Source organism: Schistocerca piceifrons, chromosome 3, assembly GCF_021461385.2.
Source record: "Schistocerca piceifrons isolate TAMUIC-IGC-003096 chromosome 3, iqSchPice1.1, whole genome shotgun sequence".
NCBI lineage: Eukaryota > Metazoa > Arthropoda > Insecta > Orthoptera > Acrididae > Schistocerca > Schistocerca piceifrons.
Genome location: NC_060140.1, coordinates 698,617,050 through 698,630,424, shown reverse-complemented (window position 1 = coordinate 698,630,424; position 13,375 = coordinate 698,617,050). Strand labels below are relative to the sequence as shown.

The window sequence follows — 13,375 nt, the reverse complement described above, 5'->3', positions numbered from 1 at the left end:
AGTTTGTGCAATAAAATCTCCCACACCTATAGGTCCTATAGATGTATAAACACTGAAACTGTGTCTGCCTTTAACGACTATTTGTCACAGATAGATTGGGAGCCAGTGTACAGCACATCAGATGTTAATGATAAATTTAACCTTTTTTTAAATGAATTTATATCTGTATTTGAAATGGCTTTCCCAAAAAAAAACTGTCAGAAAGAACAATGAGGTTTCTTCCAGTAAACCATGGATTACTGGAGGTATAAAAATTTCTTGCAGGACTAAGAGGGAGTTACATGCCTCACTAAGAGTATCAAATGATCCCCTTGAAAGGTCTCATTTTAAGTTATATTGTAAAATTTTAAAAAGGGTGATAAACAAATCCAAGAGCCTGTATATTAAGTCTGAAATTGATAAATCTGAGAACAAAATAAAAGCAGTTTGGAATGTTATAAAGAGAGAGTGTGGCAAGAGTAACAAGAATGTTAATACCACAGAGATAAGCTATAAGGATGAGGTTATTCATAATCCTGTAACAGTTTCCAACATATTCAACAATCACTTCATAACTGCAGCAGAACAAGTAGGTTGTAACGGTTCCTTAAATGCTGCTACGCATTTATTACACAGAGCTAACCCTAACACGTATGACCCAATTTGTATTGCCCCAGTTACTATTACTGAAGTTAAAAATACCATCAAGGCCTTAAAAAATAAAAATTCCACTGGTATTGACAACATTTCACCAAAAATACTGAAGCATTGTAGTGACCACATATGTCAAGTCCTGTGTCACATTTTTAATGAGTCTATCCAGCAAGGTGTTGTCCCAGAGAGATTAAAGCTTGCTGTTGTGAAACCACTTTTCAAGAAGGGTGACAAAACTAATTTATCTAACTACCGTCCAATATCACTACTAAGTAGTTTCTCAAAAGTATTAGAGAAACTAATGTATACAAGAATTGTAGAACATCTTAACAGCCACAACATACTCAACAGAAACCAGTTTGGTTTCCAAAAAGGTAGATCAACTGAGCAGGCTATTTTTTCTCTCACAAATGAAATTTTAGAGTCAATAAATAATAAAATGTCACCTATTGGAATTTTTTGTGACTTGTCTGCCTTTGACTGTGTGGACCACAACATTCTCTTACATAAGGCTAATTTTTATGGCTTGCGAGGTAGCATTGGTAGATGGATAGAATCATATCTGCAAAACAGAAAACAGAAGGTGATAATTAATGGTGCCAATGATAGTCCCATTTCTTCTGATTGGGGCACATTAAAGTGTGGTGTGCCTCAGGGGTCCATCCTAGGACCTTTGCTTTTCCTTATCTTCATCAATGATCTCCCACTTTGCACAGACACCGAGTGTAAATTTACTCTTTTTGCCGATGACACCACTATTCTGCTTGAAAGTCGAACTAACAGTGACCTAGAAAATAAATGTAATGCTGTACTCGTTGACATCCTACACTGGTTTAAGTGCAACGGACTAACTCTAAACATTCAGAAAACTCAGTATATGCAATTTCACACATCTCAACAAGAAAATGAAGTATGCCACTTAAACTGTGGTAACCAAAATATACTACACTGTGAATCATCTAAGTTCTTGGGCATTCTAATTGATGGCAAGCTGAACTGGTCTGAGCATATCTTAGACCTACATAGAAGGCTCAGTGTGGCAACTTATGCTCTGCGTGTAATCACCCCCATTGGTGATGAGGACGCTACTAAAGCTGCCTACTTTGGTTATTTTCATTCTATCATGTCGTATGGCATAATATTTTGGGGCAACAAGCCTTTAGCCAAAAAAATATTTACTGCACAGAAGAGAGCTGTTAGAATCATGAGTGGTGTTCATCCAAGATATTCTTGCAGAAGTCTGTTTCATAAGTTACAAATATTAACACTTACCTCTCAATTCATATTTTCTTTGATGATTTTTGTTTCTAACAACCTATCTCTTTTTAAAACTAATAGTGAATGTCATGATCATAATACTAGGTCTAAAAATGATCTACACAGGGATCTGAAACATTTAAGTCTTGTTCAGAAAGGTGTTCATTATTCAGCCACAAAAATTTTCAACTCCCTTCCATCAGGTATTAAAGATCACATTAATGTCTTACCTACTTTTAAATGTAAATTGAGAGAATACCTAATGGTAAATTCCTTCTATTCTCTTGATGAGTATCTACAGATAAAGCAATGATTTTTTATACTGATAAAAATTTGTTTGCTATAGATCACATTAACTGTTTAATTTGGAAAATGTACTATATTTCCTTTTTAGGTATTGTTTTATATTACTTGAGCTATACCTTTGATTTGATTTTAACCTACAAACTTATTCATAATCTTATGGTACATTTTTGTCATTTTATATATGTGTGTTATTTGTTTAATTTGGAAAATGTACTATATTTCCTTTTTAGGTATTGTTTTATATTACTTGAGCTATACCTTTGATTTGATTTTAACCTACAAACTTATTCATAATCTTATGGCACATTTTTGTCATTTTATATATGTGTATTATATCTGTTGTATGTAATCATGACTCATTCCACATCCTTGTGATTTATCACAATACGGATTAATGGAATACGAAATAAATAAAAAAATAAAAAAATAAATGTTTCCCTTTTTCCCCTTACTTGGTATCTTTAGCCAGTTCCTATGGTCTTTTTCCCCTTTCAGCCTGAAGGGCACAGATTTTTGCTTCCTGTTCAGGGGTTCTCTTGTCTTTTTTCAGAGCTTACAGTTCCATGGGAGAGCTTCGTTAAGTTCCCCATTATAATTGGCCCAGTGGAACTCCAGCCTACAACCTATACATACAATTTCTTGTCTGACTACCATTTGCCAACATCCTCACTTGTCACATTTTGCAACATGGGCTAAACACTTAAAAGAAGAATTAAATCATGTAACACACATGAATTTTAAATATTTACAATCCGTGAAAATTAGACATATAGGTTAGCAGTTCAGGTATATGTTATAACGTAAAAATTATTTATTTCCACTTAAAACAAGAAGTCTGCACTCAATTAACTGCAGATTGTGTTTACTAACTTATTTACAATAAAATGTAACGTTTAATTACTACTTTCATGAGTATTACTTGTTATTACCCATTGTTTAGAATCGGCGAAATATAGCCAGCTACATGAGATGTGATTTTACATGATAATATAAATACGAAACATCAGATCACAAAATCTTTTAGTTGCCCTGACAAAGGAGATATGATTGTGGTTTAATATGTTTGGTAAGAAAGCAAGAAAAAAATGTGTGTTTCATAAACAACTTACCTGACTTCTTGACAGCCTCCTTTGAGGGATATACACTTCATCCAGTGATCTTACAGCTTTTTCATCCCATTAGAGAAATAGGTTGTGTCAAATACTTCAAAATACTCATTGACTACAATTGTCACTTCCTCAGTTGATGTAAATTTCTTCTCAGCAAGCTAAAGTTCAAGTTAGGGAACAGGAAGAAGTCACTTGGTGTTAAGACTGGTGAATAGGGTGGATAGGAACCAATTCAGAGCAGACTTCATGCCCTTTTACCATTATTATCACTGATGCATGGGATGGTTCATTATCCTGCTGAAAGAGCACATTTTTGTGTGCCAACTTTGGTCTTCTTTCAGCCAACTATAGTTTCAAATGCTCCAACGCTGATGCATAATAGCGTCCAGTTATGGTTCTGCCCTTTTCCAAGTAATCTATGAGTATTATTTCTTGGGAACCCAAAAAACCTTACCATCTGACAGAATGGTCTTTGCCTTCTTTGGTGCACATTCACCACCTTTGTCCATTGTTTTGACTGCTATTTGGGCTCTGGTGTGTAATGATGGATCCAGGTTCGATCAAAAATCACAAATAAACACAAAAAGTCTAGGGAAAGTGTGATTAAACATCACCACACTTTGTGTTGAAATGTTTTGTCAGATGTGCTTTTGGTTTACTGTGAGCAATCTCAGCACCCAACTTGTACACAGCTTTTTCATAGGAATTCTAGCAGTAGTAGTAGTAGTAGTAGTAGTAGTAGCAGCAGCAGCAGCTTTATTCATCTGTAGATCTCTTTTTTTACAAGGATATATGACATGTTAAAGTATTTACAGACTTCTAGTTAGAGACAATCATTAGATTTACTCCTGGTATACAATACTTTTTTACAAATAACTTATTAAATAATATAATGCCACACTGTTCACTCATATCTCACTATCAGTCACTGCACACACTACACACACACTCTGTGGTGATCTCTGGGCCATTTTATGTACCGTAACTTCCCATTTGCTATCCTGTAACACTGAGTCAGCATCCCTCCATAATGAGTGAGATGTTGAGCTCAGAAAGAGGAAGAGGTGTTAATATTGTGCTATGCATAGCTTGGGGGTAAGTATTTCTAGAAAGGAAAAAAGGAGGAAAAAACATAAAGTGAAGGTGTTATGTGGAATGACGGATGTTTTATAATAATTATTATTATTATTAATTTGCTAACATTTTTTATCAAACTCCTACTATGTTTTATCTAAGTAATCCTTCAATACATAAAATGTATTCCACAACAGGTACTTTTTAGCTGCCTTTTTAAATAAGTTTATTTTTGAAATTTCTTTAATCTATTTCGGTAATTTATTGTACAGTTTTATTCCTTGGTAGAAAATGCTTTTTTGAGTTTAATCTTTATTTTTCCTTGGTAAATGTAAGTTGAGTCTTGTCACATGGTCATGGACAGAGCTGTTTGTGCAGTTATTACCAATGTGATTTTTGATGTATACAACTGACTGGTAAATGTATTCACATGGAGCAGTTAAAATCCTCAGTGCTTTGAGCAGATCTTTACAATGAGCTGGACTAGTATTTTTGGTTATTATTCTTGTGGATCTTTTCTGGAATTTGAAAATTGTGTTCATATTTTGTGCATTTGTTCCCCAAAAAATAATGCCATGGCTAAGAATTGAGTGTACATATGAATAATATGCAACTAAAAGACACTGCATGTTACACACTGATGATAGGATTCTAAGGGAATAACATGCTGATGACATTCTGTTTGCAAGTACCTTTGTATGTTCACACCACTTCAACTGAGAATCAGTATTCATTCCTAGAAATTTTGCATTTGTTACACAGTCTATAGAGGTGCCATCTACATTTAATTTAACATTGTCATTTTTCCTCTTCAAACTGAAATTCGTGGCATTAGTTTTCTTTATGTTCAGTGTCACTTTATTGCTTATTGACCAATCATAAACTTCCTTGAGAGTTTCATTTGATTTCCCGGCAAGGAGTTCTCTTGTTTTCTCAGTGAGTATAATATTGCTGTCATCAGTGAAGAGAATTTTTCCACCATGAGTAACACCACTGGGAAAGTCATTGATGTATATCAGGAACAGTATTGATCCTAATATGCTTCCTTGCGGAACACCTATATTAATGTATTTCTATTCTGATAAGTGTTTTACTAAATGTTTAGATCTATTTGAAGTATGTGTTATCTCTACTCTTTGTACCCTAACCGTTAGGTATGATAGAAACTAGTCATTAGCTACCCTTCTTAATCCTAATGCTTCTAATTTATTTAATAGAATCTTGTGGTCGACTGCATCAAACGCGCCTTAGAAAGATCCAAACATATGCCTGTGACACAGTATACTGCACACCTTTTTGCACAAGAGTTAAGGAAGTCCGATCCAAATGCAGGTTTGATTTCTGCCGCTTATTAAACGAGTGAAAGCTGCTTATTCTTGGGAATAAACTGATATTGGTAACAAGAAATGACAGTAAGGAATGTACGTATTGAGAGGCCAATGTCAAAATATCCATACTCGTGAACCGAGGTCAACAAGAGGTTTGTGAACTAACACCACTTATTGCCCAAACTTCCCATTTCTGAGCCAAAAATATCCTTTTATATAATACCATATGACAATAGCGAATGAAAATAAGCAAAGTACACTAATTTTCGTGTTGAACAATCACTCACTTCTGATACCATTCGAATAGTAAAAATGGCAGTATTAAGTCTTTGAACAAGATCCTGAACATGGGCTTTCCACGACAGCTTACTATCTATCTGAACACCTAGAAATTTGAACTGTTTAGTTTCACTAATCATATGCCCATTCTGTGAAATTAAAACATCAGGTTTTGTTGAATTGTGTGTTAGAAACTGTAAAAACTGGGTCTTACTGTGATTTAGAGTTAGTTTATTTTCTACAAGCCATGAACTGAGGTCATGTACTGCACTATTTGAAACTGAGTCAATGTTGCACACAACATCCTTTACGACCAAGCTAGTGTCATCAGCAAACAGAAATATTTTAGAGTTACCCATAACACTAGAGGGCATATCATTTATATATATAACGAACAGAAGTGGATCCAACAGTATAAAGGTATACTGTATATTTACTAAGATATGCAGACATGAAGTTCGTAAATGATGATATTAGTCAGTCATGTTAACACTCGGAGATACAGGAAGTTATAGACAAAATTATACCACACGAGTGTCACCATAATAATCATATCAGTGAAATATGATTTCCATCAGTGGTCATCTTTTAATGGGAAAAATTGAGTGCTACAGTGTCAGGCTACAGGAACTATGTAAAAAAATTAAATCATCTGCACCTATGAGATACAAGCAAAATAGTGTGTGAAGAACATGTCATGCATGGACTTCACTTAAACAGAAATGGAAAGCTCAGTTTAGTGAACCAAATAGTGGGACTTTGTGATGAACTGCATAAAACCATGAACCCAATCACCCTAGACTACAATCAGCAGTATTTTTAGGCACAAGAAGCAACTACCACCCTGGATAAGAAAGAATCCTGTTCACATGGTGAACAGACAGGGTTAGAAGTGAATAAATTTTCATTGCAGTACAATGTGAAAGACCTGTGTAACAAACCACTGCTTTAAAATCCCTTATTCCAAAGTTTTGTGACTTACACAGAGTGAAAAGTAAACAAAATCAGTCAGTGCATCTTAAGATAACACACCTAAATGTGCAGTATTTTGTGAATAAGCTCAACTTGCTGCAAGTTTTTGTGGATGAGAATTCGCCATGGTCTGAAAGTCATTGAAATTGAGTATTACAAATTAGATGGTTCTTGTAAGCAGGTGGTTACTGCAGGCAACAACACAGAGGGGTGGAATGGGTTACATTTAAAAGAATCTCTTTCCTTGAACTGTACATTAAAGAAAGAGCAATTGAAATAGGTGGTGTTGCTATTGACATAAATGCTCTTTCAAGTGGGTTAGTTTAACAAGGTAATAAGGCAAACTGGTCACATTGAACTAAGTGTGGTTGGAGACCCAAATATTGAAGCAAAATCCTGTAGTATAACTTACACAAAACTGATAGATATATTAAACACTTACAATCTTATAAATATAATAAGCTCTGACATAGGTAACAGAGTCATGTTACAGTAAAAACGATATGCAATAGTCAACAGAAGTGCACAAGGCAATGTTAACTGTCAAAGTGCTGATTTTCATTTGTCAGAGTACTTAAGTTTTTCTGTACCAAAAGCAGCTGAAACAATTGAGAAGAAGTGGTTTCACATCATCATCACCATCATCATCATCATCAGCAGCAGCAGCAGCAGCAGCTAAGCTAGCACAGGGGAGGTGAGACATCATTTATCAAGCTTAACAGTCAGTAAGCAAATGTTATGAATTTTATAGAATCGTGTTGAGGCATTTCAACTACTACTGCTCTTTCAAAGAAATGACTAGGATACTAGATTGAAACTTACACCTAGTCTAATTAAATGAAGGCAGAACATATGTGATTTTGACCATTTATATAAAGAAACGAAACTACATATGTTTAAGGAAAAATATAATCAAGCCAAAAATCCTTTAATGCAGACCCTTCACACTCGAGGAAACAGATAAACAATGATACAGTAGAGTATTAAGCCAACATTGGTAAGGCAGACTTGAGATTAGTCTATAAATAACATAAAACCACCAGAAAAGTGCAAAGTGAACAAGTCAGCATTAGACATGAGGGCCACCTAGCAAAAGATACAAATTCGTCAGTAATTTGTTCAGTAAGCACTTTATCTATCCTTTTGACAAACCAGCTCCTGTTGTAGATCAAGCTGAGACACCAAATAATATCACAAATGATGCAGGGTTTGAATTTGTGGAGGTCAAACAAAAGTAGAAACTCATGTGGATAATATGGTATCTCGAACTCAGTTTTTTCTATTGCAAAGACTGTGAGGAAGTGCAGTTTTTGGCAATTAGTTGGGTATTAAAATTAATTACATATTTCCAAGCTCAGAGACAAAAGTCAATGTAAGTAAATCCCAGGTGGTAATATTTGCTACTTGGCAGCTAAAGGCATTCATGCATAAAAATCTAATGTGGGATAATGATGGTGGAAGCAAAGAGCTTTAATTCCTAGGTGTCCACCTGGACCCAAACCTTCAGTGGATCAATCATATTAATGGTGTGTGTAAGTCAGTAATGCCCTGTGCCTTTTTAGCCACGTGTCCACCCACACCCTTAAAACTGTAAGTTATGGAACAGTCCATCCCTATCCTAGCTATTGAATAGAAATATGGGCTTGTGCTACAGACATGCACCTCAACAGCATACTGCTGCTACAAAAAAGGGTGTAAGGGATTATGCATAGACTATGTTACAAAGATTCTTGCCGCGAAGTTTTCTGATCTAGAAAGTTGAAGTAATTAACTGTCATGATATGCTTGGCCACAACAACAGGTCCAAATGTAGCTACTGTAGACAAAGGACTAGATTACAAATGGAAGACCAGGGCCCACACATTAAAAGACAGAGCCCATACCATAAAAGACCAGACCCTATAGATTAATAGGCTGACAAAGTACAGGGTTATTCTCAGCGATTCTTCAGGTTTCAAAGCAGTGTTTATTTATAAGTTTATGATATAAAAAGATGGATTATGCATAAAAGGATAGAGATACACTCACTAAATTTGTGGTGTTGGTACATTCTACAAATTTTCAATGGTTGTGCAATTCATCAGAGGGGCACATTCAAAAAGTAATCCATTCTGTCCATATGTTCACTTTCATGTTTCTGTCAATGTCTGTCACAGCAGGAATGATGCAGTCGTGTAGTTCTTGCAGCACTGTTCGCACTGGGGTACATAAGCTTTGTCCTTAAAATAACCCAGAGGAAAAAAATCTCACAGCATTGGAACTGGTGTCCTTTGGGGCCATGGCAATGTGAGACTATCGTTTACTTTCATTTGTGTCCTATATAGCATAATAAATACTCAGTTTTTTGTAGAATTAGTTGTAAGTCTTGCGGTGAGGATCTATATACTGCAACAGTTATAAATGACAAATATTTCAGAGTCAAATTCAGTTGGTCAGTTGCACGGATATTTTTATTTTGCTTTACCAGTTTCGGAAGACAAATTTGTCAACTTCTGAAGCTTAATATCTGTTCACAATGATATGTCAAAACTGTACATGTTGGACCTGGGAATTGCAACCATAGATAGATAATTTACAATAAATTAGATATGAAGACCAATATCTTCTTCACAATGATACATCAAAACTGTACATATTGGATCTGGTAATTACAACCATAGATTGATAATTTACAGTGTGCAACTGACAACTGAATTTTATTCTGGAATATTTACCGTACGACAGCTGCTGAGAAAACAATAGCTGTGAATAAAATCATGAATGACATTTCTGGTAGTGGCAGTTCACTAGCACAGGCCTCCAACTGTTGATTGAAGCAGAAACTACTGCTATCAATAGATTTGAACTAGATTTTATTTTTTATATGCATGAAAACTTCTTTCTTCATATTTTTCCGTAAGAAATAGACTACTTAATTTATAGCACCCAGTTTAGTTATTTATTTATTTATTTACGTGCTTACTTAACATCCTTGTCATCATATAAACAATACTGGACTTGTCATACACAGAAATTAAAAACTTGGAATGTACAAATTGAAACTGCTTGCAACATACACCACTAAATTTACTATTTCTTTGCTTATGAATGGTGTCTAATAATTTGTTTCTCAGCAATAACTATCTGTAGAATAAATAGTAATATAGATAGTGAAGTAGTGTACTATAAAATGAAACATACAAAGATAGAAACTTCTCACAAGATTCATCACACACTATACTACATATATGGGTTTAGTGTTATCGGATTGCAGGATCCAATGATGTACACTAACCACCATAAAATAAGTATGATTTTAGTGGTCTGAAGCACATATATACATATAAATAATTGATTCCCGGTACACATGTGTTTACAGTTGTGCACCACAACCACAGACTGCTCCCAAAGAGCTTAGAAAACAAAGGTGTTGATACGCGACTTCGTCGATTGTTGCTACATTGGTCCTCCCCCCCCCCCCCCCCCCCCCTTTCATTGTGGAGCACAAAGAGAAATATTAGGGCATACATGTAAAGGAAGCACCGGGGTACGGTGGGGGGGTACCAATAGGGGGCTGTTCATGACGTCCTATTTTGTACACAGACAAGCCATGCATGCTTGCACCCATCTGCAACATTAATCACCCGAGGCCAAATGAAATGTTTGGATACCAGATATGCGGTGGTGCATACGCCACGGTGTGCCAAGTCAGGAATACTATTAAAAATGTCCTGATGGAGAGGTTTGGGAATCACCAGACGTATTTGTCCAGTTGAAATGTCACACCAGATGGTGACGAGAACCTGGGTAGTGTCTGTAACTCAAGTTTGAGTTCTGTTTTACTATCTGAGTGCAATGCGACAAGTTCAGTATCATCTGTTTTCAATCTAGGGAGTTCGTTGAGGTCTAGTTATGAAGATAGTAAAGACACATGAGATAAAAAATCAGCGACTACGTTGTCTGCCCCTCTGATGTTAGTTGTAAACTGGCATATGAGGTCTGTATGACAGAAGTGCCTTAGGGATGGGTCCTTGCATGGGTTGTGGAAAGTGTATACGAGTGGTTTGTGGTCAATAAATACCATGAGATGGTGACCTTTGATATCGTCTTGGAAATGTTTCATAGTGGTGTAAATAGCAAATAGTTCCCAGTCGAAGGTTGACTGTTTGCATTGAGAAGCTGACAGTTCGTGAGAGAAAAATCTGAGCAGCTGTACAACAGAACCCACAGATTGCAGATGTACTGCCCCCACTGCTGTATCACTCATGTCTGCAGTAGGCGAGATGGGAGCATCAGGGATGGGGTGAGCGAGTGTAATGGCCATCTGTAAGGCTGACTTGAGGTTATCAAATGCGCATCACATGTGTGGAGTCTATGTGACTGCCTGTGAGAGCATCTGTCAGTGGGGCTTCTATGTTGGTGGCATGGGGAATGTGTTTGTGGTAGTAATTTATGGTTCCTAGGAAGCGGCGGAGGCCGTGAAAGTCTTTGGGCAAAGGCACCGTACTGATAGCCTCGAACCATTTGGGTAGGGGGTGGATGCAGTTTGCAGAAACCACTTGGCCCAGAAAAGTGACTCTTGTGTGGTGGAATTGTGACTTAGCATTGTTCCCCTTGACACCGTTTGCTTGTAACAGTTGTAAAACCATATTTAAGTGGAGTTCATGTTTCTCGAATGAGGAAGAGAAAATTAGCAAGTGTCTATGTACCCACATGCAGTGTCTGGTTTCCCAACCAAAGAGCCAATGAACAGTTGCCAAGTCTGTGTGGTGTTTTTAAGGTCGAATGGCATAAACAGATACTCGAACAGTCCAAATGGGGTGGTGATGGCGGTTCTTTCAACATCCTCGGGTACCTTTGGCAGTTGGTGGTACACCCTGTGACAGGTGATTACAATGAAAATTTTTTAAAATTTTGTATTCACATTACATTTAACATGAACAAATTTTTCTATATTTCTTTTCATTAATGTCATTCTCCAATGTTTCAGAAATGGCACCAATTTATGTCGAATGGTGCAAGAGCTTAAAATGGACTGTTGATGAAGAACTGTTGTCTAGACTAAAGCAGCGTAATATGGAAAAACTCAAACAACTTAATGATGAAATTGAAGATGCAGAGAAGAATTTAGGGGAAATGGAAGTTCAGGGAGCGTACATGAAAAAATCAGAATACCTATGCACTATTGGAGCAAAGGTAAAAACTACTGGGTTTGAATCTAGATTAGCTATTGTATGTGGTTTAACTATCACAGGTAGTGACAGTGAAATTGGACTAATTACTGGCTTTCTATTGTATGATGATACCACTTTTCTTTAGTTGAATACTTTAGTGTGTTCATCATCTATGAAGACTCATTTGTGTTTGTCACACCTCATCCCTAAATTGGTGGGGACGGGTGGCAGACTTTAATGTGTTAAAAACTGCTCCACATGTGGGGACAGTCTTTGTCCCCTCCCATGAGACTTGCATGTTAACTTTTCGTCAGGGCGCTGATGATCATGATGTTGAGTGCCCCCTCAACCCAAATCATCATCATCATCATCTACACAACATGTTGAATGAATGAAACAATGAATGCAGAACATAGTCTCCTCAGCGCAGAACTGCTCACTCTGGTACCTTCTACAACAAAACACTAGCCACACTGTAGTTTCATGTAAGTCAGCTTCTACATATCTAAATTCCAGTGTGTTTTAAATGAAATTTAGTGTGTACACAATCTGATCACACAGGTAGCACAGTCCATTCATGTGTTTTTGTTACGTACAACTGGTTAGAGTCCGGGTCCAAACACGTTTTTAATCCCTCTTAAATGTTTTGTTCTTGCGAAACCCTGTTGCGTAACTTGGGAAAACCTGTATTCGATGCAGCAACCCTCCATGATAGCCGTGGCATTAACACGTTTCCGAGACAGGAGGCGCGCCAGCCCAGGGTTGAATCCACCTGGCAAATTTACGATGATGGCTGGTGTGCTGGCCCGCATGCACGTGTTTTTTAGGTGGTTTCCCATATGCGGCCAGGTGAATACTGGACTGGTACCCACATCCCGCCTCAGTTACACAATTCGCAAACATTTAGAAAATGTTCACTCACTTTCAAATTAGATAACACTAGACAGTCTGCTGCTCGTGGTATCGCGGTATCGTTCTCGCTTCCTGAGCACGAGGTCCTGGGTTCGATTCCGGGCAGGGTCAGGGATTTTCCCTGCCTCGAGATGACTGGGTGTTGTTGCGTCATCTTCATCATCATCATTCATCCCCATTAAGGTCAGAGGAAGGCAGTGGCTAACCAGCTCCACTAGGACCTTGCCTAGTACGGCAGTGTGGGTCCCCCACATCGTTCCCCTACTCTCTGTCACGGAGTATGGGACTTAATCATCATCATCATCATCATCACAACAAGGATCAACTGTGGTAATTTCTTAATATTTGGTAA

The 13,375-nt window shown here is 37.0% G+C and overlaps 1 protein-coding gene across 1 annotated transcript in view; it reads left to right on the top strand.

Moving 5' to 3' along the window:
• LOC124788536 (26S proteasome non-ATPase regulatory subunit 6-like) overlaps positions 1-13,375 on the top strand; it is a 139,755-nt gene that overhangs the window by 50,075 nt on the left and 76,305 nt on the right. Inside the window, exon 2 of the mRNA XM_047255805.1 lies at positions 11,928-12,133. Within this exon, the coding sequence (XP_047111761.1) occupies positions 11,928-12,133 (206 nt within the window). The remainder of the gene's footprint in view (positions 1-11,927; positions 12,134-13,375) is intronic.